This window comes from Carassius gibelio, chromosome B17 (assembly GCF_023724105.1).
Source record: "Carassius gibelio isolate Cgi1373 ecotype wild population from Czech Republic chromosome B17, carGib1.2-hapl.c, whole genome shotgun sequence".
In the NCBI taxonomy this organism is placed as follows: domain Eukaryota; kingdom Metazoa; phylum Chordata; class Actinopteri; order Cypriniformes; family Cyprinidae; genus Carassius; species Carassius gibelio.
Genome location: NC_068412.1, coordinates 14,357,711 through 14,382,599, shown reverse-complemented (window position 1 = coordinate 14,382,599; position 24,889 = coordinate 14,357,711). Strand labels below are relative to the sequence as shown.

Sequence of the window (24,889 nt, the reverse complement as noted above, 5' to 3'; positions counted from 1 at the left end):
CTGTTCTCTGTAACAAACCCTCACACGCGGCCAGCGGCATTTTCACAGCAGGGCTGACTGCTCGTGCGCGCGCATCTCGGAGATATGTTTATGAACAGCCCGATCCCAGTCAATTTCCCCTGGAATATCTGAGTGCATTCCTAGTGAATTAAAGGTAAGATCGTGCTTGCATTTAGTGTAATTGCATGACTTGATCTATAGTATACTGAATACAAATATATAGGAAAGTCTGCTGTTTCCATCCTGATGTTCTCTGATCTCAGCACATCTCCTACGAAAACTATGACTGTATGTTTTAAAGACCTTTAAAGGCTTTTCGATAAAAGCAATCTCTCTAACTTCCACACTTACAACTAATGTAACTTTCTGATTTAAAAATTTTATAATTTTAAGTCAACATCTCGACCATTTAAATGCATACTTATGAAATACAAAGAGAAAACAACTACAATGTTTTACAAATGTATTGTAATTAATAGGCACTGTAAATGTTTTGAAGAGTTAATGGCCATACTGTAGAGGATTGTATTAAATTTTTCATTCTGTTTATCATATTACATGCTGACAGTGCTAACCTGTTGCACAATAATGTTGTCCATAATGTGATTCAATTTATATCTGACTGCAGGGCTCTTTCTAAACTTTTTTTTTTTTAATGAATGATTATTTAAATAAAAGCTTTTTGTCTAATACAATTACAAATAGCGGCTAAAAGAATTGTGTATGTCTTCCTATTCTTATCCCATTTATAAGAAGTATACTCTGTTCATAATGTGAAAGAGTATGAAAGTTTGTAATGTAAACTCAGATTTTTTGGGTTTCCCTCAATTTCAAACTGTAGACAAAGCAAACATTTTATCTCTTCTCTCAAGGACAAACACTGCTGCTTGCTGCAATGAGTTTCCTAAAAATTTGGCTGTAAAAGCACCACCATTTGCTTTACAATACCGATTTAAATAAAAAGTATAGTGCATAGTAGAAAAAAAAAAAAAAAAAACATTAAGATACTAGAACAACATTTTGCCCCATGTGATTGTGTGCATCTAAAAAATAAAAAACTAACTTTTACTAATATCCATGTAGCAAAAGTGTAACAATATTAATGAGAGAAATTTAAAACTTACGGTGCAGTAAAGTTTGAGAGCTGAAACTGCAAATCAAGTGTGCTTACATTAGGAAAAATTACTGTTACTCCCTCACATTTGTCTGAATCTTCTTATATACTGCATTAAATTATTCTTTAGTAATGATGCAGTTGTATTGTGCTTTTAGAAAATTTATTCAAGTAGAACAGGTAGCATGTCTATTAGTTAGCATGTATTAGTTAGCCTGTTTGTTGATTCAGTGTTATGTTGATCCTCTTTGTAGTGTTCCACAAAATCCAACTCGATAACTTGAGAAAGCAAAAAAAGCATTAAGATTTCGTATGGATTTAATATAAAAATGCAATGAATGTCCACCCCTAATCTGTCAGTGGGGTGTAATCATACAAAACGCACTAATGAGATCTTACACACTCATTCGAATTAGCCACCATTTCACCAAAGTTACGAATTACCATGAGAGTGTGTTTCAAAAGCCAAAAACCACAGAGAAGAAAACAACCTAGGAGATAGCCTTTATTCCTCACAAGTCCTGTCACAAGAAAACAAAAGCCTTTTCAGGCTCCAAAAGTCCAAACTATTTGTCAAACTGAAGTAGTAATTATAGAAATCGGTAACAAGAGCCTCAGGTGTTGATCTGAACAAAGGGCATCTTGAAACTCAGAACGGACCACTTACTTCAGCTGTCAAGAGATGACTTATATCTGTTATTAAGACACTAGACAGCTTAGTTTTTTATAATAGAGGATGTTTGGGCTCTGTGAAGCAATGTTCACAATGTTCAGAGCCAGAGTGGTATTTTCTGCACATATCACAGTTGACGCAGTTGACTTTGCAGAACTGGTGGAAGTGTGGCTTATTTAGGACAGGTGGTCTGTGAATGTGACACATCACTATGCTTTGAGATGTTATCTTCATTTTTATTCACAAATTATATGCCTGCTCCTGCTGAAAATGAACAAATTATTCCCGCAGTATCCTTAAGATTGGACAAAAAGACCTGTCTGAATGCAACTGGCCATCCTTGAAATGTGATCTCTCGCAGGAGTGCAGAGGTCAGAGGCTAAAGGTGATGAGAAGAATGGAGCAGTGCTATCTGACTGCCCTTCTCAGCCTCTTTGTGTCCATTGAGCCTCTAGCTGGACCATGCCTGAGCACATCAAAGCACTGCCCAAACATTGTTTGCCAGCCCTGACCTTTGGCCTGTTGCTATGCGGCAGGCTTCACGTAGAAGTGTGTGTGTGTGTGTGTGTGTGTGTGTGTGTGTGTGTGTGTGTGTGCGCCAGTTGAGACGCAGTCGGGCAGAGGCGAAGCACAGACCTGCTGTGTCACCCACTCCCTGCTCAACAATAAGTTTCCTCTCTCATTTCCAGCTCTTCTTCTGGTCGTCTGCTCGGTTTTATTGTATGTGAGGAGCGTGGAATGACCCCAGCCCCCACTTACACATACAACTCCCAAAGCTAAAAGTCTTTAAAGCCATCCACCCCCTTCTTCCATCCTCTTTAGAGAAGGAAAAATAGTGAAAGTAGCACTTTCTTTCTCTTTCAAAGCTTCAGATACCCATCTATATAGAGAGTCTGTCCAAATGTCTGTATTTTTATGTGTATCTCTTCACCTAGTAGAACTGTAGTATTCTGAAGAAGACTTTGTGGTTGTTAAAAAGTGAAATTTTGGACCTTTAAGAAAATTTGAGTAATATTTTCAGCAAAATACAGTTAAAATAGTAAATAAAATTATATATGTTTTTATACAATACCATTAATAATATGGCGTCAGTAATATTTTTATTTATTAATATTTTAAAGTGTTTTATGCTAACCAATCCTGCATTTATTTGATCAAAGTAATAATTGTGTACGGTAATAGTAATATCATAGTAAAAACTGTAATATTCTGAGATATTATTACAAAATAAAATAACGGCTTTGTGTTTTAATATATGTTAAACTGTAATTTATTCCTGTGATGGCAAAGCTGAATTTTCCTTGGTCTTAAGTGTTGCATGATCCTTCAGAAATCATTCCAATTTGCTGATTTGGTGCTCAAGAAACATTATCATTATTATCAATGTTAAAAACAGTTAATATTTTTCTAAACTGTGAAACAGTGTTTTCAGGATTCTTTGATCAGTAGAAGGATCAAAAGAACAGTATTTATTTAAAATAGAAACCTTTTGTAACATAATGAATATTTTTACTGTCAATTTTTGATGTCCAGTTGTTGGCTTTTCTTAGGTCAGTAAACCTATTGGCATTTGGTGGAGCAATGTGACGTAAAATAGAGGGGACAAATGTGTCACAGTTGTGATATTTTCTAGCTTTCCACATTTGAAGTGTAGCGTAAAGGGGGTAAAAAAGATGTGTAGGTAGGTAAGACAGACAGACAGAGAGAGAGATCATGGGATTGTAAGAGAGAAGGACATAAACAGAGACATAAAAGTTGGGTGATGTTATCCCGGGGGGGAGTCCGGGAAAGATGAAAGACCTCATCACCTCCCTGTAAGGAAGCTCTGTTTGGGAGGATGGGGCTGCTGAACATCCTCGCTGCTATCACGTCTTGCTCTTTTATCTCCTTGACTATCTGCAGAGCCTGTCTGTGTTAGCATTTGTTTATTTAACTGCCTATTCTCCCCCTCAGCACAAAATGCTAATGTTTTGGGTCATGGCAGGGCTCCTGCCAAGCTCAAAATCCCCAAAAAAATCAAAAAAGGTTGTTGTTTTGCCATGGGACCCCAGAGATTCTGGCTAGCAATATTATGAGAGCACGTGAATTTCCCTTTCTGGTTATAAAAGTTTTATTGGTGGTAATGGTTGATGTTTATATGACATGTTGCTGGTCTTCGTCATTGTTTTAGGGTGTTACCGTGTTGTTAATTTCCCAGTGTGTGGGACGAGCGTTGGGGCTCAGAGAAGTAGCATATGGCAGAGAGCATTTAAAAGAGAGAGGATTATGTCCAAGGTGCCCTAGAGCTTTTTTATCATTAGTGGCTTCAGTGTGCTGCCATTCACACGGTTGGGTGTTCTTTACCTACATATAAAATAAAAGCAGACGTTAAAGGAATAGTTCTTCCAAATTTGGAAATTCTTTCTTCACTTGTGCTGTTTCAAACCTGTAAGACTTTCTTTCTTTATCGGAACACAAAAAACATATTGTGAAGCCTTTGCTGGTTGTCCTTTTTTATGCAGTTGCAATGAATCGGGACCAAAGCCATCTAATCCAATGTATTATTTACTGATAATCTCTTCCTGTGAGCTGTTAACCATTGTGATTGAATCAAATCTGTGAACTGAGTTCATAGTAAACCACATTTACTGTTACTCTGCAAAATTTCAGACAAAATCCAATCGATTCTGTAGAAACTGGAGCTGTCAAACGATTAATCGCAATTAATCACATCCAAAATAAAAGTTTTCGTTTACATAGTATATGTGTGTGTGCTGTGTGTATTTATCATGTATAGCCTATATAAATACACACACATATGTATATATTTCAGAAAAATATTTTATTAAATATTTAAAATATTACATATTTTTTTAAATATTTTACATATTTCCTAAATATATACTATGTGTGTTTTTATACATAATATACACAGTACAAACACATATATTATGTAAACAAAAACTTTTATTTTGGATGCGATTAATCGCGATTAATCGTTTGACCGCACTAGTAGAAACCCACACATTTTGCGAGTTTCGCATATGGATGAAGAAGTTCCCCATGCAGATTTTGTTAGTAATTTGGTCTCACATATTTTGCCTTGTTGACAAACAGCTGTTTGGTTTGAAAGTGACTTGTATTTGAGCAAAGCTTCGTGCATCACTACACTAATGACAGTGCCTGCAAAGTTTGAATGAAACTTCACTAATATGACTACACTTTTAGTAGACTGTATAAATCATTAGCACCAACTGTCTCTTTTATATGATCTACTTTGACTTACAATGCTTTTGGGGAAAGCATCCCAGATCAGTCTCTCAAACAAGTTTTGCGAACTGAATCAACTTAAAATAATAATGACGGCATAGCTATGTCTTGATTTTCCGTAACTTCTTCCAGTTTGTTCCTCACACAACGTTCGAATGAGTTAATCTATAAAAGGCATTATTCATCCTGTGAGCACAGCCTTTTCCAGTTCCTAACTTTGTTTATTGATGGAGGTAGGTCATTCTCATTTGCTCGCTCTCTCTCTCTCGCTCTCTCTCAGTCTGGGTCAGGACGCCCTGACATTGGATCATGGTGACTTTATGAGGTTGCAAATTGGACACCCTACAAAAATCCTCTATTTTTTCTTCCTCCGGGGAAACTGTTGTAAATGATTTGAGCTCGGTCTTGTTCTGTGGTGTAATCATATTTACTGACCATGGAGAGAGAGGTTGATTGTCTGATGAGTCACTGACATCAAATCAGATTATATGAGCTGACTTCAGGCTGCACAGTCAGAGTGGCATGTTTGTGTGCTGTCCAAATCACGTCCTCAGATAACCTTAAATAAGAGTAATAATAAAACTAAGTAGTAGCAATAATTTATTTTGTTAATTTTCAGTATGATTACTGTTTTTCTTTCCATTGGCCCCACAATGAAATATGATTAATTAACCTTTATGTTTTATTAATACATTTTTAGTAGTATCACTATCAGACAAATATATTCCTTTTTATATACTTTTATTTACTTTCAAAAATTACCATTTATTATACATTTAATTTGTGTAATAAAATTTGACAGAAATAATGTACCTTTGACGTCTATAAACTTTTAATAGAGAATGCTTACAATACAGTGCAAAACATCACTTATTTGTTGAGATTAAGTACATGAGAAGAACATTTGTGAATTAGCCATTTTAATTAGGCTAATTCACATTTCCTTTTACATTTTTCATAACGAATGAACGTCATTCTATTAAAGGTCATGGGGAATTCATATACAGGACACCTTCAGAGCACACGGTTTGAGGAGGTGCTGCACAACTCCATCGAGGCGTCACTGCGCTCCAACACAGTGGTGCCCAGACCTGTGTTCACTCAGCTGTACCTGGAAGCAGAGCAAAGGCCTTACTCTCATGATGGTGAGCTTTTACTCTGCCTTCTGTGGTATCACACCTTCTGTATGAATTGCTTTTTTTTGTTTTGAGTATCTTATATTTTAAATAATTGTTTACAGGTCGAGGAGATGAGGATGATGATGAAGAGGATGGCTCCGATTCAAACAGCCCTCCGATCCAATATCAGATGAGGTCTCCGCCAGAGGGATCCTGTACTACAGATGGTGAGATCAGATGAGCCATATGTAACAACAGATAAATATTGACTATTTTAGCTGTAAGTCAGCACATTTATAGCCAGAGCATGTGATTCAGTACGGTCATAAAGTCACTGTGCCTTGATACAAACTTGTGCATTTCAGGGTTCTGTCAGGCAGGCAAAGACCTTCGGCTCTCATCCATGGCCACCGAGTCTTTGGAAGTCCCTCCTGGGTTTCTGCTCGTCGGAGCGAAATCTCCCAGCATGCCTGATCACATTCTGGTGTGTGCAGTGGACCAGCGCTTTCTCCCTGATGAATGTGGACGTAACGCACTTTTAGGTAAGACACTCTGAGCCTGATGCACCAGTATTTTAATTCCCTGCATTGCAAAATAAAAATACAAATCAGAAAGAGAAGTATAAAATGGCAAAGCTCTGATTTGGGTCAGGATACCCCAACCTCAAGAGACCACATTTCCATGTGTCAGAGAGACATTTGTGGGTCTTTAATTTGGGTTTCTATGACCCTCATATAAGCAGCTTGATAGATAGACAGACAGTTGCTAGATCATTCAGGATGATTACTAGATGATTGGTGGGTTGTTCTGGGGCGGTTACTAAATAGTTGTTACTAGTGTTGTTAAAAATATAGATTTTTCATTACTTGATGATACTAAACATCTAAAGATGGCTCCAGGCTTGATTCTCTGGAACATAATGTGTATTGCAACAGCCTCTTGAAACAAAAAAAGAGCAAAAGATCTAGAGAGAGAGGTAGAAATGGGAAAGCCCTAAGCATAGAGCCAGTTCTTGGGTCAGGGTACCCTAACCTCATGGGACCACATTTTCATTTGTCAGAGAGACATTTTAAGCTCTTTAATTTGGGTTTCTATGGACCTCAACTCCGCTCAGCACCCTCACCCCTGGTGATGGTTTGTGGCTATGGAAACTGAGTGCTTGGTCTTCAAGGAATGTAGACAACATCTGGGCACTCAAAGACTTACATATAAGAGAGCAGATATTCACCGGATGTCTTGTCTGTTTTAGGTTTCTCAGGGAACTGCATGGGCTGCGGAGAGAAGGGCTTCCGCTACTTCACTGAGTTTGCCAATCACATCAACCTGAAGCTCACCACACAGCCTAAGAAGCAGAAGCACTTAAAGTACCACCTGCTCAGAAATGCACAGGGCATTCTAGTCAAGGGACCACCAATCTGCTGGAAAGGAATAGGTAAGATCGGTGGTGGGATATTGACAACTAGCGGCTAGCAGGAAGGTTAACTTGACCCTGTTCAGCATCCTGGGTCAGCCTGACCCATTCAGCAGCTCTTGCCTTCTCAGACTGACAGTCCAGATGGCCAGCACACTCAGTTTAGCTCACTGCTACCATGGAGACACGTCAACATTAGGCAGAAGAGCTTTGGCAGTGTATGCGCATATTTAGTGAGCATTATATGCTCCACAAAAGAAAATGATTCCAAATGATGAACAATCAAAATAACAGCCAAGTCAGAATCCACCTAAAGTGAGCATTTAAAGTGAACGGCAACATAACTCCAGAATGTTTTTCATTAACTAAATTATAACTTTTGTTGATGTGTTGTGGACACTAATATTGTTCAATTCATCATGATCGTTATTATATCATCTGGTGTAATGTGGCTCTTAAGTGTGATTTCTTTTAATGTCGGCCTATTTTTTTTCAACTTAATTTATTTGCCAGGCAAAGCTTGCAGAGGGATTGTTAAACTGTGGTTTATGGATTTGTTCCTCATGTTATGTGCAGACAGCCGAATGAGACATGCAGTCTGCAATGCAGCTGCTGGACCAGAGGAACAATCCGGACATGGGCCCACTGACCTGCTTCCCAGTTCAGGACACACGGCCTTAAACACAATTAACCATTCAGGTAGGAAACACACAGTGTGTTAAGAATGGATGGAAAAGACATTAACTGTCTATCTTGTTTCTAAACTCTGAATGTCTGATGATTATTCACTTTTTTTTCAAGTATAGAATCTATGATATATGATTATCCTGTCCCCATCACACAGATCTAAACACCCATCTCCATATATCTGAGGGTTCCCCTCCCTTAACCAATGGCAGTCATGTTCCTGGACCCCAGCAGCCTCCAGCACAGCCTGGAATAGTGGCCAATGGTCCTGGAAAGCCCACAGTAATAGGTAATCCTGCCCTCCAGCAGTCAGTCTCTAGGAGCTTTTGCACCACGTAGTTCCCAGAGAACCAGTTTATCCCTTGGGACGTTTTCCTGGTTGAGTTCGCACCGGCAGCAGGAACTCTGAAGCTCTCTGCTAAAATGTTTGAATCTGTGGAATTTACAGACATCAACAACCGGTGAATGGAGGACGCTGTGTTCAGAGTTGTTTTTGTTGCATGTCATGGGTTTCGTATGGAAATTAAATGTAAACGCACAATTTATGCAATTGAAAGAGCATACAATTCTCACTAAATCTCCTATAAAAACTTAGTGTTATCATCAAGGCTGAGAAAAGAACACAATGCTGCAGACAGCAGGTAAACATTGGTTTTCCATGTTCATGGAGTAAATATTTTTACATGGCTTTTAAAAAATGACGTATAGCTGGTGTTTTGTGCCCATTTGCCCAATCAGCATACACTTATGCCACTGGTACTGGTACTACTACCCTACTCTGAAACAGGAACTAAATTAGTCCCCCAAATGGAATTCCTAGAACTAAAACCATTCCTAGTTCCTGCAGTGCGAACACCAAAAACTGGAACTTTGGCCAACCTTTTCTACTTTGAAAAGGTTACTCCGGTGCGAAAGAGCCTACTATTAACTCAGTATTAATGTTTCAAGCTTGGATCAAAGAAAAAGGAAACCTAGATTTTTAAGGGGCTGTCCCTAAACGAATCCCCCCATCTAGACTTCACACCTCCAGTGAAAGAGAGCACCCCTTTTGAAATGTTGAAATGCTTTAAAAAGAGACAGCTGTATTGTCTAGACCCTTTCCTTCTCTTTTGTTGTTGGTGTCTGTCATCATTCAGCATTTGGGGCTGTAAAAGATCCCTCTTTTCTTTCAGCACTCTCTGACTATCACCTCCATAAAGTGCTGCTGTAAAGTCTCTTCCCTTCTCTCTCCTGCTCTCTGTCTGTGTTATAAAATGTGAGACTTCCTGATGCTTTGGTTTTCATTAGGACTTAACACATCTCCCTTTCTGTTCTGCTTCTCTTTGCATATCAAGGGACACAAGCGCTCACATTTACAGTCTGGTTAATGTATAACATAATAATCACTTCCTATGGCATGTGAATTTAGCAATGTATTTACATTCTGTTGTTTTGGGATTTACAATTAAGTAAGAAAAAATAAAAGTTTGTCAGGGTTAACTTTAAGCTTGGTAAAGACTCTTAAGTTTTACAGTGTTATAAAACAGAATGGATGGATGGATGTTCTCTGCAACTTTTCTGTTAATCCTGTTGAACAGTTGTGCTTCTTTTCAAGGCTCTATGGCGAATTCTGGGCCTCCTAAAAAGAGGCACAAGGGATGGTCCCCAGAATCCTCTGCTACCACAGAAGTCACCCCCAGACCTGCACCCAACAGCACAACCAATGGCACTAAATCAGGTAGACACTCATATGTCAGTGAACAGCAATATTTGGGCTACATTTCAGACAGTATTTTGGCTTCTACATTTACTGTTCTTACATTCTACTGTTAGATATTATATACTTTTGTAGGAATCATATTAGATTTTTCCCCCATTAAATTAGCAATTAGTGCTGATATATATAGGATTGAATACATTATGCGCTATTATAAGGCCTTATGGCTAGAAGGCTTAAGGCTAGAGAGAAAAAAAAAAAAATTGAGATTATAACCCAAAACCCCAGGGATTTCTACACCCCTGTATCTTGAGTGCCAAAAATGTGATGCGATCTGACTGCAGCACACGTTCTGCCAAAGAGGCCTTTATAATTACAGATATGTTTGCTTTTCATCAAACCTGAACAGAGTGTGCTTCTGATTTTCTCTGGAGAACACTGAGCAAACACTCAAAAAAGCAGCATTATTTAGAAATAATGGGTGACTCATCAGCACTTATAATAGCAAGTGTTACTTAAGACAGTGGTTCCCATTGGTACCTTTTGTGCCCAGCATACTTATTTGCTAATGTCAGATTGATATGAAATTCAACCCAATGCCAATTTATTGTTTTGTTGTTTTAATGTAAATATTTTATATTGTATTCATTATTATTTATTTTATTCATAATAAATGTAATTTAATTTGTAGGAAATAGGTACTGTAATATCAGTTTCTCTTTCATTTATTTTATTATTTTTTTTGGCACAGTTTTGCCATGTTTGCATATTAAATTGCATTTTAAGGTGCATGTTTTGACAATTCTGTCTCCTACCCAAAGCAGATCAGGTTGCTTTAAATAGTTCGGAAAAGAGTGGAAAGAAAGCAGCACATGTTTGCAGACTGAACAGCAGCTACAGTTATGGGTTACCAAATGATGGGAGTTATTTAAAAAAAAGTACCTTTATCTTGTAACCATGTTATTTTGAGCTTTTGACCATGTATTGAATCATTTACATTTAGTCATTTAGCAGACGCTTTTATCCAAAGTGACTTACAAATAAGGACAATGGAAGCAATCAAAATCAACAAAAGAGCAATGATATACAAGTGCTATAACAAGTCTCAGTTAGCTTATTGAATGAATAAAATAATAAATTAAAAGAATAGAATACAAAAAGCTTAGAAAAACTAGTTTATTTTTTTCTTTGTAAGAAAACAAGCAGTTATTAAATGAAAAGAGTACAAGTCTAAAAGGTCAGGCAGGTCATTCCACCAGGAGGGAACATTTAATTTAAAAGTCTGTGAAAGTGATTTTGAGCCTCTTTGTGATGGCACAATAAAACAACGTTCACTTGCAGAAAGCAAGCTTGTAGAGGACACATAAGTCAGAAGTAATGAATTTTGGTAAAGGGGTGCAGAGCCAGTGGTGGTTTTGCAGGCAAATTCTTTCGTTTTGCAGGTGTATTCTTTTCAGCTCATTAAAAATTGATTTTGCTGCTGCTTCTGAATTAATTGTAAAGGTTTGATAGAATTGGCTGGAAGACCTGCCAAGAGAGCATCGTAATAGTCCAGCCTGGACAGAACAAGAGCTTGAACAAGGAGTTGTGCAGCATGTTCCGAAAGAAAGGGCTTGATCTTCTTGATGTTGAAAAAAGCAAATCTGCAGGACCAGGCAGTTTAAGCAATGTAGTCGGAGAAAGTCAAAACTCCTTGGTTTTTGAAGGAGTTATGGATGATATGCCTTGCTGGATGGGGAAATTGCGATGAAGATGGGTTTGATGGAACCACAAGCTGTTCTGTCTTGGCAAGGTTGAGCTGAAGGTGATGGTCCTAATCAAAGGAAATGATCACTGATCAGCAGTTTGGAGCATCCCTAGATATTAAAGTTTTTTTCTTGCAATAAAGCCTTTTTTAGCCTCAAAACATGTACTGTAATATTGCATCCAGATTAGGAATCACGGAACTAAGAGATGTAGTATTGTGATTGCTTTTAGGGACTGTGGATGGCTACTTACTAATATATCAGCTTTAATAATGTATGTGGGGATGTGTTTGTCCTCAGCGGATAGTGGGGCATCTGGGTGTTTGTCGATTGGGTCCTCGCCACCCCTTGCTCCTGGGGAGTCTGTCACAGTGCCTGATCACCTGCTCTATACTTGTGGATTACGACCGGTCATTTTTAAAGGTAAAAACTCAACATTGTTTTGTTCTTGCGATCTGTTTTTCACCAATGACAAAGATATGCATTTTTCAGACTCTATTTACAATAATGCCAGTTTCTGTAATGATATTTTTTTTAAATTACATTGTGAAATAAAAATTAATTACACTTTGTGTGCTTTAAATATTGAAAATGTTTATAGATTTTTAGAAATAACAAAAAAACATATAGGATCGACCTAGACACGTAAACAATTTTTAGTTTTCTGTGTGTTGTATCTGTTTTGTCTACTGTGGAACGTGAAATGTACCCGATAGCGGTTCCCACCACTTTATCTTGGGCCAGCTGTTCAGCTAGACTGTGTTTGTGTGTGTGTTTTTGTCTGTAGGACACGGGACACTGCCACATTTGTGTGGGAACCTCGGGGATGTGCTGGTGAGTGGCCTGCTGCAGAAATGCTATCGCAATTCCCAGAACCTCCCACGAGTCTACGAGCAGTACGGCACCGCTCCCATTCAGCCCATCTCCACTGAGATGCTCATCCTGCTGACTGTCTACTATCTAGTGCAGCTCGGTGAGAACTATAGTATTTCATGCACCTTCCACACAGTCTGTTTAAGCCCAACAGTAAACATTTTGAAGCCAGAGAACTCGATTATGATGAGTCACTTCTTAAAATATAAAGGCGACTATATTTCCATGTAAAAAGATCAATTTGTACTGTTTGAGCAAAATATAAAGCACATAAATATCATAAAGATGTTGTTTCCTAAATTAAATAACTGTCCTTTTTATTGTCACAGTGCACTTAAACAATAGCACTTGAATAAAATATGAAATAATATTAACTTTTTAAACTTTGCTTTATGCACAATAGTTGCTTGCATCAGTGTTGTTAAATATTAGATTAACATTTTCCTGTTTTATTTTAGTTAGTTGCCAAGGTAACAAGGTTTGTTTGATGTACTAAAATGATAAACTGAAACTGAAATAAATATAAATGAAAGCTAAATAGAAAAAGAAAAAAATGCTCAAAATTACTAAATCTAAACTACAATGAACCAAATAAAAAAATGGAAAATATACAAATAAAAGCTAATTGAGTGTGAAAAAATCCTATAATTTTCTATAAATTATAAATAAATTAAATTAATTACTGTAATTAAAATAACACGGGCTAACAATTTAAAACTACAGTAAACAAAATAATAAAGAATTTTTATTTTTTTAAGAAAGGAAAGCAAAGCAGTACAAATATTTAAATTCAGTGTTAAACATTATCACATTAAATATATTTAAAATCTGAAGTTTAAAACTTTAACCATAACACTGTTAAAAAAACTTAAATATAAAAAAAATATAAACAAAAAAATAAATAATTAATACATTTATGACCCTCTTAGCACCCCCCTTGAGGCTACCCCGGGACCGTATATCTAAAATATAATATTTTATTATTTTGTAACCGTGATTTCTTATTTTACATTATATACTGTAAATGACTCCTTAATATTATATGTGTCTGTACAGTATGTGTAAGTGCATTTTCCTATGATGTTTCAAAAGCACCTGACCAGGCTCCTCTGATGGAAGACTTGGAGCAGATCTTCATGCGTTCCTGGCGCGAGTCCCACCTGACGGAGATCCGGCAGTATCAGCAGACGCATGCACAGTTTCCACCTCCTCTCCCCTGCCTCGCACAGCCCCTCACTCCCTCTCAGCTCCCATGGCTGGCCAAACTGGCCACCAGCTCATGCGGGGAAGGAGTTCTGGTGCTGGACACGGCGCCCTCTCTAGCTGAAGCGCTGGAGGACACCTTCCACAGACTAGTAGAAGGCAGACTGAACAAGACCAATTATGTGGTGATCATCTGCATGAACAGGAGCCAGGAAATAGAGTCATGTGTGGTGGTGACCGGTATGTGGGTTATAAATGTATTACTAATAGGAATGCTTTTTATGCTTTTAGACTATAGATGCACAATATATCAGTATCATATTGGCTGTATCATATTATAGATATGCATATTAGCTATTTATTTGTGCATGTTCAATGTTATCTAATAGCACTGTTATATGTATAATTAAATTGTAAATTATTATCATTTTTTTTTAAATAATAACAAAGCTTTACATTAAAATTTGGTAAATGTGCTTAACATTATAGCATTCAACTTATTTCCTATCTTAATTATATCACTTTAACTTTGAAAATGCTAAAAATAAATTTTATTTTGATTTATTTACACAAAATATTATACATTTATAGTTTTCAAGTTTTAACATTGAAAATGTATTTATCTGTTTTGCCCATAATTTTAATAACCATGTGCAATAATCATGTCGATCCAAAATGTAAACTGAAATTTAATTAAAATTTTACGATATCCACGTTATCACACAGGGAAGCACCAGACTCGTGCTTTAGCTGAGAGTCTCCTCTCTCCCAGTGATTGTGTGAGAGAGATCGTCCATGAACTGTCTTCTGGGATGGCAGCAGAGTTAGGATCCTATTTCAGTTCCCTGGGTCCAGGTAAGGCTTCTGGTTTCATACATGGATCTCACTGCTGTGGTTTCCCCATACAGAATTTAAGTGCATTTCTATACCACTTATCAGATGGAGATGTGGAGGCCTTGCTGGAGCAAGCCAGTCCTGAGAACAATGCCCAGTATTCTAGCATAGAACCATCAGGAGACAGTCCTAAAGCCAAGTGTGCGGGTGAGACTGACTTGTGCTTGGAAGTATCCAAGTAAGAAGTTCATGAGATGTATACATTGAGCATAAGGTGTGTTGACACTTCATATTTCTCAATAGAATATTATGTAGAATGGCACGAGATCCGGCCCATACAGCTTGCCGTGGCTCGGAAGCTGCTCTCGCATGTTTGCGCCATCGCTGATTCCAGCACACAGAACCTGGACCTCGGTTCCTTCGACAAGGTTGAGTTCTTGATCTGCGTTCCGCCTTCAGAGGTCACTTTTCATCAAGTCGTCCTTCACCTGTGGAACTCAGGTAGAGCACTGCTACTCAATACCCATGAGACTCTACTACACCCTTAAGTCCCATTCACACCAAAAACGATAACTATAAAGATAACTACTTGTTTTTAATATCATCAAGAAAACTTAAGTAAAATTTAAATAAGTAAACTAAAGTCAGTGTCCTATTAGAATACCTGTAAGTGTACTACTTCTTGGAAGTAAATTGTCCCACATAGTTTATAAAAGTATCATTTTAAGTGTAACAGTTGTAAACTATGTTTTTGTACTGATACTGTTACAATTGTTCACTTTTAGTCCACATTTTAGTTTACGAAAGTAAACTTTAAAGTAAACTCTCATTAAACGACTAGGTAGTTTTTATAACGCAGTTATAATAGTTTTGTGTGTGTGTGTGTGTACTTACCGTTTTTCCGCACTATATGGCGCACTTGAAAGCCTTTAATTTACTCAAAAAACGACAGTGCGCCTTATAATCCGGAGCGCCTTATATATGGATCAAGTTTTAGTTGACATTCCCTTTAGCACAGCTCCATCCAGTGGATGAATAACGCAAACACAGTCAAACGTTTGACTGCAGTATCTTCTATTCTATGCGCCTTATAATCCGGTGTGCCCAATGTATGAAAACAGTTCTAAAATAGGCCATTCATTGAAGGTGCGCCTTACAGTGTGGAAAATATGGTAAACTTTTCAGTATACGTGAAATACAGTACATACAATATACAATATATGACAGAAAAATGCAAGGATGCTTAAGTATAATAAGTATATCCCTGATAAATATAAAATCTACTCATTAATCTACTTTTTGTTTTAAAAAAAATAGCCCAACAGTACACAGTTCCCCATTTTGACATATTTCCCTTTTTAAAAGAAAGTTGAAGGTCTTGTCCGTTACATATTGCAGATAGATCTCACTTCCTGCTTTGTATTTGCAGGGGTGTTACGGGAGTTAGGACTGGACCAAGACTGCCTGTCGGTGAAGGAGGCTGAGCAGTACGTGGTAAAACTGAACCAGAGCGCAGTGGGAAAAATCAACAGCCTCATTCAGAAATCTAAGATGAACCCCTACACGCTCTTCATACTCGTGCACGATCACGCACACTGGGACATCAGCAGGTATGTCTCCTATGATTCTCTTTTAAGCCTCTTCTTTGCTTGGCTGTTGGTGGAACAATCTCTGTGTCTTTTTTCTTGTGACAGTGGGCAGTGCAGTGGAGGAGACTCCAGTCTAGGACTAGTGGACGGTCTGTTGAACTGCAGGCAGATTCGAGAAGCTCCCAACATCCTGACGCTCCACGTGACTTCATTCCCCTTCACCTTGCAGACTCAGTACACACGAATCAGCCCTTACAATGAAATCCACTGGCCTTCTGGATTCAACAATGTAAGAATACCACATACTAACTGTTTAAACCAGCTCCATTGCGGTTAACCATGACTAATGATTTTACATTTTGTCAATTTGTTTTTTCACACCTAGGATGTGGATCTTTATCACGAGAAGACAAAGTACTTTGGTGTGTCCGAGCTGCTGGAGACGACCCGCTCTGGAAGTGGCCTTCCTCTGCTACGATATGACAGTTCATTTGAGAGCATGGCTGCTGCTCTGGAAGAGAGGTTTGTTTTCAGTAAAGATCCCAAACTTTGGCCTTGTTCCTTCTCTTTGTATGAAGCTTTAGCAGCTTGACAAATCTCTTTATGTGGTCTCAGGTTCCCGAAACTACACAGTGCAGTGATTCGCACCCATGTGCTGATCCAGCATTACTCTCTGGCCCTGATGGCAACAGCGGGCGGCCAGGCTTTACAGGCTCTGCAGAAGCACATCTCAGTGGAGACGCTGGAGATGGTGCAGTGCCTTCTCAACACATCCCAGCGGTGTCCCAGCCATCACGGTCACATGCTACTCCTGAGGATCCCCTCCCCAGCTCTCGCTGCCTTCGCTCACCAGCGCCTCTGCCATGTCCGCAACAGACTCGGCCTTCACAAGCAGTTTGAGGTCATCCTGGGAGATCCATGCTCTGCTCTCACTGTAGGAAAACACTTCTTGGACCAGCTGAGGGTATTTCATTTTAATCTTTTTTATTTTTTTTATTTTATTAAAATAAATAAAATTTGTTCTTGTGTCCATATTCTACTTTATATCCCTAAATCATAGATCATTTTGCTTTTTATATGGCTCCAGGTATGGCTGAAAATCTTGGACCCAGACTGGGCTCCTCTGACATATCTAGAGCTGGAGGCTTTACCTTGTATCCTCATCTTAACCGGCATGGATCCTCTTGGAGAGTCTTTACCCAGGTAAAACACTCACAGGAACTAAGTTGTTGACTTGAATAAGCTTGATGTAAAACGTTTGTTATTTTTTAGACAACATTACAGGCATCCAGCGCTTTTATTGCATTTCATGTAATTAAAACTACTTAAGAGTAGTTTCCTAGAAATGATTCATCAATCATTAAATTAGCAAGCTATAAAAGGCCCACTTTGTTAGTCCAAATAATGGTTTTGGGAAATTGCACAGGTCTGCTAAACTTCAGAAAAATTGTTACCTGTTGCAATTTTACTCAAATAGTTTGTGCTGTTTTAGTTTAGTTTAGTTTAGAGGTTATTTGACAGAGTTGACAAAGAGCAATAATATATAATAAAACATGCTTGCAAGCTTTAGTAGTTCAGTTTTTTAATGTCATTTTTTTTTAAACGAGATCATTCATTTAGTATGTTAGTATGAATGGTTCATTAGTAAATCAATCTGAATCCAAATGAATCATTCATTCATTTAATAATCACAAATGATTAGAAATGGAAAATTCATGGAAATTCTATGGTCAAATAGAGTCTTAGCAAAAGAGTAGTTCTTAAAACAACAGCTTTACTCTGATGGTTTATACTCAGGCCTCCTGTGTGGTTCCTCTGTCCTCAGGTCTCTGAAGTACTGTGACCTGCGTGTTATCAGCTGCTGGTCTCTGCAGCGCACCACTCTCGAGCAGGAGCTGGGGTTGGCCGCGTACCTGCTGAAGACCAAACAAGATGCCCAGCTCGGGCCGCACGCACGCTGTGACCTGTCTGAGAGTGACCCGGAAAAACTCAACAGCACTGACAACGAGGATGAGGAGGTTGTAGTGGATGGTCAGTATTGCAAAACCAGAAAATATGAAGAATTGACTAAACTGAGAATAAAGCTTTTTATTTTAAATATATAGGAAATGATTTGGTATATGTAAAAACTAAATTGGACGAACATTGACTTGATGAAGGCACACCATAACTGCCCCAAACCTTCAGACAGCCAGAGAAAAAGACTCAAGCTATTAGTCAGCTCAGTCTCATGCCATCTGAGTTTTAACACAGTCTTCAAAACAGCTTTTGGGAGGAAGAGGATTCACTCCCGAGAATGCAGCATCTTCTTGTTATCCTTCAACACCTCGTGTAAGGAAGTAAGAGGAAATGGAGTGACTACTGTTTCATCCTTTGGAGACATTTCCAAAAATATGTCCGTAATTGTTTAAAAATGACTTCAAATTAAAATGAAGGATAACTTTCAACAAGCTTTGTATTGTTTCATTGCCTGTAGTATATGTTAATGAAGTATGTATATTCTTTCTCCACGTTACCTGCCCCATGTTTATTTGTCGGCAGAAGTTGTCCTTTAATTGTAACACTGGGCTGTTAGTTAAAACCATGCCTTACAAAAGTGCCTGTAATTCTTGGACCAAATGTGAGTTGTAGCATCATTCTTTCAATTTCAAACCATTTTTTTCTGTTTATAACTGGTATACTGAATAAATAAAACTGATATCCTGAGTGGAGTGCCTAAATTTGCTTTGATGCTAATAAAGCATGTGAAACAGGTCTGTTTTGGGATTTAGGATAAGATAAGATTCCTGAAACTGGTGAATTCAAAGGTCGTACACACTTACATACTTCTCTCGCACTGACCTTATCTCTCTGGTGGTCTATAGTAAACAACGATCTCCCTAAACTGGGTAACCAGGCCTCCCCAGCTGGCTCTCAGCACCCTCAGTCTGACTGGACTCCTTTGGATCCAGACAAGCAGCCCAACCAGAGGCGGCAGTCCAAGTCCACCTCATCCGGCTCTTCGTCCACACAGGCCTCTCCTCTACGGCGGAGCTGCTCCTGGGCGCGCAATCTCAGCCGCCCTCCAGTGGTGCTGCTGCCTAAAGCCATCTACGACCTCATCACCACAGTGGATTCCAGTGGCCTGCCCAAGTCCACTTCCTTCCTCCCTCACTCTGCGGTAGAGTGGGTCAGCTCCTTTAGACCCCTCCTCAGCAAAATGATGACCTGCACCGAGCAGTCGCTTTACTATCGCCAGTGGACGGTCCCCAAACCCCACCACATGGACAGCAGCAACCGAGCTGAAGGCCGCACCGATAACTTCCACCCACGAAAGCTGCTGCTAAGTGGGCCACCTCAGGTAAACAAGCACCTGAAACACTGGATGCTACTGTCAGTATTTGGCTGCTAGGTTCAAATGGAATTTGTTATGTGTGTCCAGGTGGGGAAGACTGGGGCATATCTGCAGTTTCTGGGTATTCTCTCTCGCATGCTGATCAGGCTGATGGAGGTGGACATCTACGATGAGGAGGACATCAACTGCAGTAAGTATTATATTATATCGCAAATGTTGTAATATGATGTCATATGTTAACACTTTAGGCACTAATTTTTATTGCTAGCTAGTTTCTTATTAGCTTGCATATTACTAGCAAATTGGCTGTTTATTAGTACTTATAAAGCATGTATTAATGCCTTATTCTGCATGGCCATAGTTTAATGGTATAGTAGTAATCCTTCCCCATACCTAAGCTACCTTACTATTAATAAGCAGCCAATTAGGAATTTATTGAGCCAAAGGTTTTAGTTAATAATGACAATTGTTCCCCAAACTAAAGTGTTAGCTGATACGTCTAAAGTGTACCAAATATTCAGTCAGTTAAATTAGCACATATTGGTCTTCTGTTGGACTCATAAGTTTCATTTCTTCAGGAGTCTTGCTACACTAGCGCTGTATCAGTGAACTGATTAATACCTTTTTCTCCAGACTGCGAGAAAGATTTGGTGCGATATCATCAGCCCATTGCATTGTGGCCCAATACAGACACTTTACAAGTGATGCCCTTTGATTACACCATCCATGATCCTAAATACGAGGACATCAGCACTGTCTACTCACCAGACTTCACTCCAAATTCAAATGGTGAGACCATCAAGCCGATCACATAGGGTTTAGTTGAGCCCTACTATAGTAGTTCTGGCTATTTTAATAGGCTAGTATAATTGAAATGGTTTGTTTATTTCTTTAATGCTTTAGATGGAAACTCCAGAAGGCATGAAGATGTGTATCTACACAGGCGAACGGCACGGATAAAACTCTCTAAATATGCAGCTTACAACACATACCATCATTGTGAGCAGTGTCACCAGTATATGGGTTTCAATCCGCAGTATCAGGTGAGCCCTAATACAGTTTATTACACAGCGCTCTTGAATGCTTGAATCTGGTCACTGGTACCATTGAGATTCTGATCCATAGACTAATCTATATTATTATGTGTGTGTTTTGGTCTGACTGTATTTTGTAGTCCACCCTGCATGCCTTTACCTTCTCTCACCTTCTACTGGGAGAGGAAATCCAGCTCTACTTCATCATTCCCAAATCCAAGGAGCATCACTTCTCCTTCAGCCAATCAGGAGGCCAGTTGGAGAGTATGAGACTGCCCCTCACTTCCGATTGGGTACAAACCAGCAGTCAACTAGTAGAGGCAAAATGTGCCATGAGTACATGATAGAAATTATATGTGCACTGAATAGTTTTAATATACAGCTACTGTCTTCTTTTTAAATAAGCTTGACAACTGACGCCAGATTTGATGTTTACAGAATCCTGATGCCATCAAAAGCCCAATATTCACGCCCACCACTGGTCGCCATGAGCACGGCTTGTTTAATCTGTATCATGCCATGGAAGGTGCCGCCCACCTGCACATTCTAGTGATTAAAGAGTATGAAATGGCCGTCTACAAGAAATACTGGCCCAACCATATAATGCTTGTCCTACCCACTATCTTCAATGGAGCAGGAATAGGTAACCATCAGGAGATTATCATATTGATCTATTGATGCTGATGTCAGTGAGGTCTTTAATAAAGTTGCCTTCTCTCCCATGTACTCAGGAGCAGCTCATTTTCTGATTAAAGAGCTGTCTTATCATAACCTGGAGTTAGAGCGTAGCCGGAGAGTGGAGCATGGCAGTCGGCCACAAGACGTCTGGCCCTTCATCATCCTCGCAGACGATTCTTGTGTAATGTGGAACAGTGTTGACGTTGATCCAAAAAGGTGCTTCATTTTGTGATTTCATTTATTTACAATTAGATGTATCCAGTCATCAAAAAAAGACTGACATTGGTCAAGAAATATAGGAACAGAATTTCAATATTGGTCCATCACTTTTTGTCTATGTATGTTTTTCAGCGGTACCGTAGGGACAGAAAGAAATGTGTCCTTGAAACAGGTTCTTCAGCACATGGAGTCTTCTCCAGATATTGCTCAATATGGCTTATGCGGGATGAGGAAGTGGTCCAGTCGTGGAGGTGGGGCCGGACAGCAAAAAGAGCCCTTCTCGCGTGGACACCTACACGACTTCCTGCTACTCAACGTGGACCTCACACAGAATGTGCAGTACAACCAGAACCGGTGAGTTTCTAGAAGGTCCAGCTACTTTGGTTGTCACCTCCTCCATTATTGTCCAAGTATATTAACATCTCACTCTCTCCACAATAGTTTCACATGTGATGATGTGGACTTCAACCTGCGTGCCCACAGTGCAGGCCTCCTCATCTGCAGGTTTAACAGCTTCAGCGTGATGAAGAAGCAGATCGCCATTGGTGGATATGAGACCTTCATCATCAAGACCAAGGCAAGCTTCTAATCAACATCCAAAACTGTATTGATGTCTTACTTTATAGATCTGTAATATCAATCATATTCCGTGCAACTACTATAATAATGGTTCTTATAAATTCTCCACAGATGACTGATGTCCCCACCACAATCCAGCCTACTCAGTACATCTGTGCTCCAGACAGCAAGCACCTGTTCCTGGCCACACCAGCTCAGCTACTGCTGGAGAAATACCTCCAGCACACCAGCCATCACCTCTTCCCCCTCAGCGCCCAAAACTACAGCCACCCCGTCCTCTCTGTCGACTGCTACCTGAACCTCGGCCCAGAGGTACTTCAACAGACCATTAATACCTTAAAACATTCCAGAGTAAACTGATGTAGGTTTGGACAATTGGAGTTGAAATCTCAATTGCAATTAAATAGAAGCACTGCATGTTTCAGAGAATCGCAAAACTCCATCTGTGCATGTGCTGGTATGGATGGCTTCAAATGTGCATATGGGAAAGCAATGTGGCATATAAACCCACTGTTGTCAACAAAGGTGAAGCTGTTAAAGCAGTTTTCTGCCTAAATAAAAGCTGGTTTAATGTTTGACAAATTAAGAATTAGGACTATAATTGTTGTCGATGTATTGTAAAATAAAATTATAACATTTCTACTTAATTGTTTGTCTGTTTGTTTTTTACTGTGAAATATAACAATAGTAAAAAAAATACTTTTTATATTATTATTATTATTATTATTATAGAATCATATTGATTTTGGGCTAAATTTTGCAGCCCTATTATATTTTTAAATTGCATTTGAAATCATAGTCACAGTTTATTTAACTAATTAAATTTTTTTAGTTAAATTAAGTTTTGAGACAATGTGTGTGTCTGTGTGTCTGTATGTGTGTGTGTGTGTGTGTGTGTGTGTGTGTGTGTTTTCCCAAATCTTGCAGCCCTGAATTGGTGGAACTAGATGGTAATATCATGGTTCTTACCTGTTGTATCACCACGGTGTGATCTATCCTCCATAGTTTGACATGAAATAGTATTTTTGTTTTGTTGTCTGTTCCCAGGTGACTGTTTGTTTTGTCAGCTCCAGACCTCACTCTGTTAACTTCAGCACTACTGGGCTGCTCTTCAGTGGCCTCCTCTTATACTTCTGTGATTCCTTTGTGACTCCTGGATTCCTTAAAAAGTTCCAGTTCCTGAAAGGTAAAGACCAGGGAGATAAATAATATATCCATCTATCTGTCTGAAAATGATCCTCTGTTTAATAAGTATTTGCTCTTTTTTTGCTCCAGGAGCCACTCTGTGTGTGATCGGTCCTAACCGCAGCTCTCTGCGTCAGACTGTAGTTCGTCTGGAACTGGAGGAGGAGTGGAGGTTTCGTCTCAGCGATGAGTTTCAGACCGCCAACGCCAAAGAGGACCAGCCTCTCTTTTTCCTCACAGGAAAACACATATGACAAGTCAATCACAACTGTCCTGTCTGTATATAACATACACTCTGTATATAATGCACTGGATGTGCTGTAAATCTACTGCTTGCTTGCTGTTGTTGTTGTTGTTGTTTCTCTCTCTCTCTCTCTCTCTCTCTCTCTCTCTCTCTCTCTCTCTCTCTCTTTAAGATCATACAGGAAATGTATAAGATTAGATTATTGCATTACATATAGATGCACCATCAAAACCAGATTTACTCACATCTTTGTTTAAAATGTATTTATTTACTGTGACCTTTCTGTTTTTATTTTTTACGGTGTGGTGTTTTAATAGTTTTTTTCTGTCACCGCCGGATCTTTTAACGTAAGCTTAATGCACAGTTATGAAGTGTTAAAAGAACAATTTGAAGTATTTTGTAGAAAAGAGTATTTTTGTAGCTGTGTTTGGCGTGTTTTGTGATGAGGGCGTAATGTCATTAAAGTACTTATGTCTTACTGTATGTCTGTCCTTATGTTACACATTTCAAATCTCTACAGTCTCCGCTGTACCACTGTATGAACACTAGAGAGCAATCACAATCACGTTTTTACAGCCTGAAGGAAAGTATAAATCTATTCAACCATTTCAACACATCTTCTCAGCATCATACTCATACTCAGGATGGGAGCATTATCCTGCTTATCATGCATAACATGTCCTCAAGGCATGTTATGTAACAGTTAACAGCATGTACCATTCGTCATTCTGTTAATAAGGGATCAATGTGTCACTCAAAATGTTTACTGCAACCACAGCATGTGTCACGTTTCTGTGGAATCCCACACCATCCCCAAACACGACTGCAGCTTGCAGTTAAATTCATCGGTGTCACTCTTAGGATTACATATCATTCAATCATAAATCATTTGGAAATCAATCCACGTTTGGTTGCTGAGTACACTCAATCTTTGAGCTAAAATACAGCATATTTGTGCTAGCCATTTGTCATATTCAGCCATTCAAATGTAACTCAGCTTCTTAAGAGCACACACACAGTCTGTCATCGGTATGAATGTTTATGTCATCTTCTCTGAAGCATGTGGAAACAGTGTGTTGCAAGTGTACATTCTGGCCGTCTCTGGTGGGGTAAGGGTCAGTCAGCAACATCATAACCCGCCCCTCCTGAAATGACATGTGACATGATCTGACAGGTCCCTGAAACTAACATGCACAGCTTAAAAATAACATTATTACCAGGTCCACAGTTGTTGTTGCCTAACTGTAACTTAATGTCTTTAACTTTTTTGTGTGTTAAAATATAAAAATCCATCATAATTATATATTTTTCATCAAAATTCAGAACTTATAAATAAACTTAAACCAGTTCAATATTTGGTTGTTGTATGAAAATAATTGACTTACACTTAATTTACTTACACAAACTACAACAATTTTGTCCAT

The 24,889-nt window shown here is 38.8% G+C and overlaps 1 protein-coding gene across 2 annotated transcripts; it reads left to right on the top strand.

Annotated features, from left to right (window-relative positions):
• Nucleotides 1-7: 7 nt before the first annotated feature.
• Nucleotides 8-23,943, top strand: greb1 (growth regulating estrogen receptor binding 1). Of its 2 annotated transcripts, none has more exons than XM_052580979.1 (32): nt 8-154; nt 6,022-6,181; nt 6,277-6,381; nt 6,520-6,696; nt 7,404-7,586; nt 8,142-8,264; nt 8,410-8,541; nt 9,847-9,969; nt 11,994-12,116; nt 12,481-12,666; nt 13,659-14,009; nt 14,496-14,624; nt 14,709-14,810; nt 14,907-15,104; nt 16,033-16,213; nt 16,298-16,481; nt 16,578-16,714; nt 16,808-17,156; nt 17,280-17,395; nt 18,018-18,223; nt 19,057-19,532; nt 19,614-19,716; nt 20,160-20,315; nt 20,430-20,569; nt 20,701-20,853; nt 20,999-21,203; nt 21,292-21,454; nt 21,590-21,811; nt 21,899-22,034; nt 22,148-22,348; nt 23,084-23,222; nt 23,312-23,943. In XM_052580979.1, exons 2-32 carry the CDS (start codon nt 6,025-6,027, stop codon nt 23,473-23,475), a joined length of 5,520 nt encoding a protein of 1,839 aa, XP_052436939.1. In that variant the 5' UTR covers nt 8-154; nt 6,022-6,024; the 3' UTR covers nt 23,476-23,943. The 2 variants fall into 2 exon arrangements, with proteins under 2 accessions (XP_052436939.1, XP_052436938.1); XM_052580978.1 differs by having other exon boundaries at nt 23,057-23,222.
• The last annotated feature ends 946 nt before the right edge of the window (nt 23,944-24,889 follow it).

What these genes read in the sequence shown, in the direction of transcription:
- greb1 (XM_052580978.1), top strand. Translation starts at nt 6,025, where the DNA reads ATGGGGAATTCATATACAGGACACCTTCAGAGCACACGGTTTGAGGAG. An exon ending in TGAGGAGGTTGTAGTGGATG is followed by an intron (nt 18,224 to 19,056) that starts GTCAGTATTGCA and finishes GGTGGTCTATAG; the next exon opens with TAAACAACGATCTCCCTAAA. An exon ending in CTTCAATGGAGCAGGAATAG is followed by an intron (nt 21,204 to 21,291) that starts GTAACCATCAGG and finishes CCATGTACTCAG; the next exon opens with GAGCAGCTCATTTTCTGATT.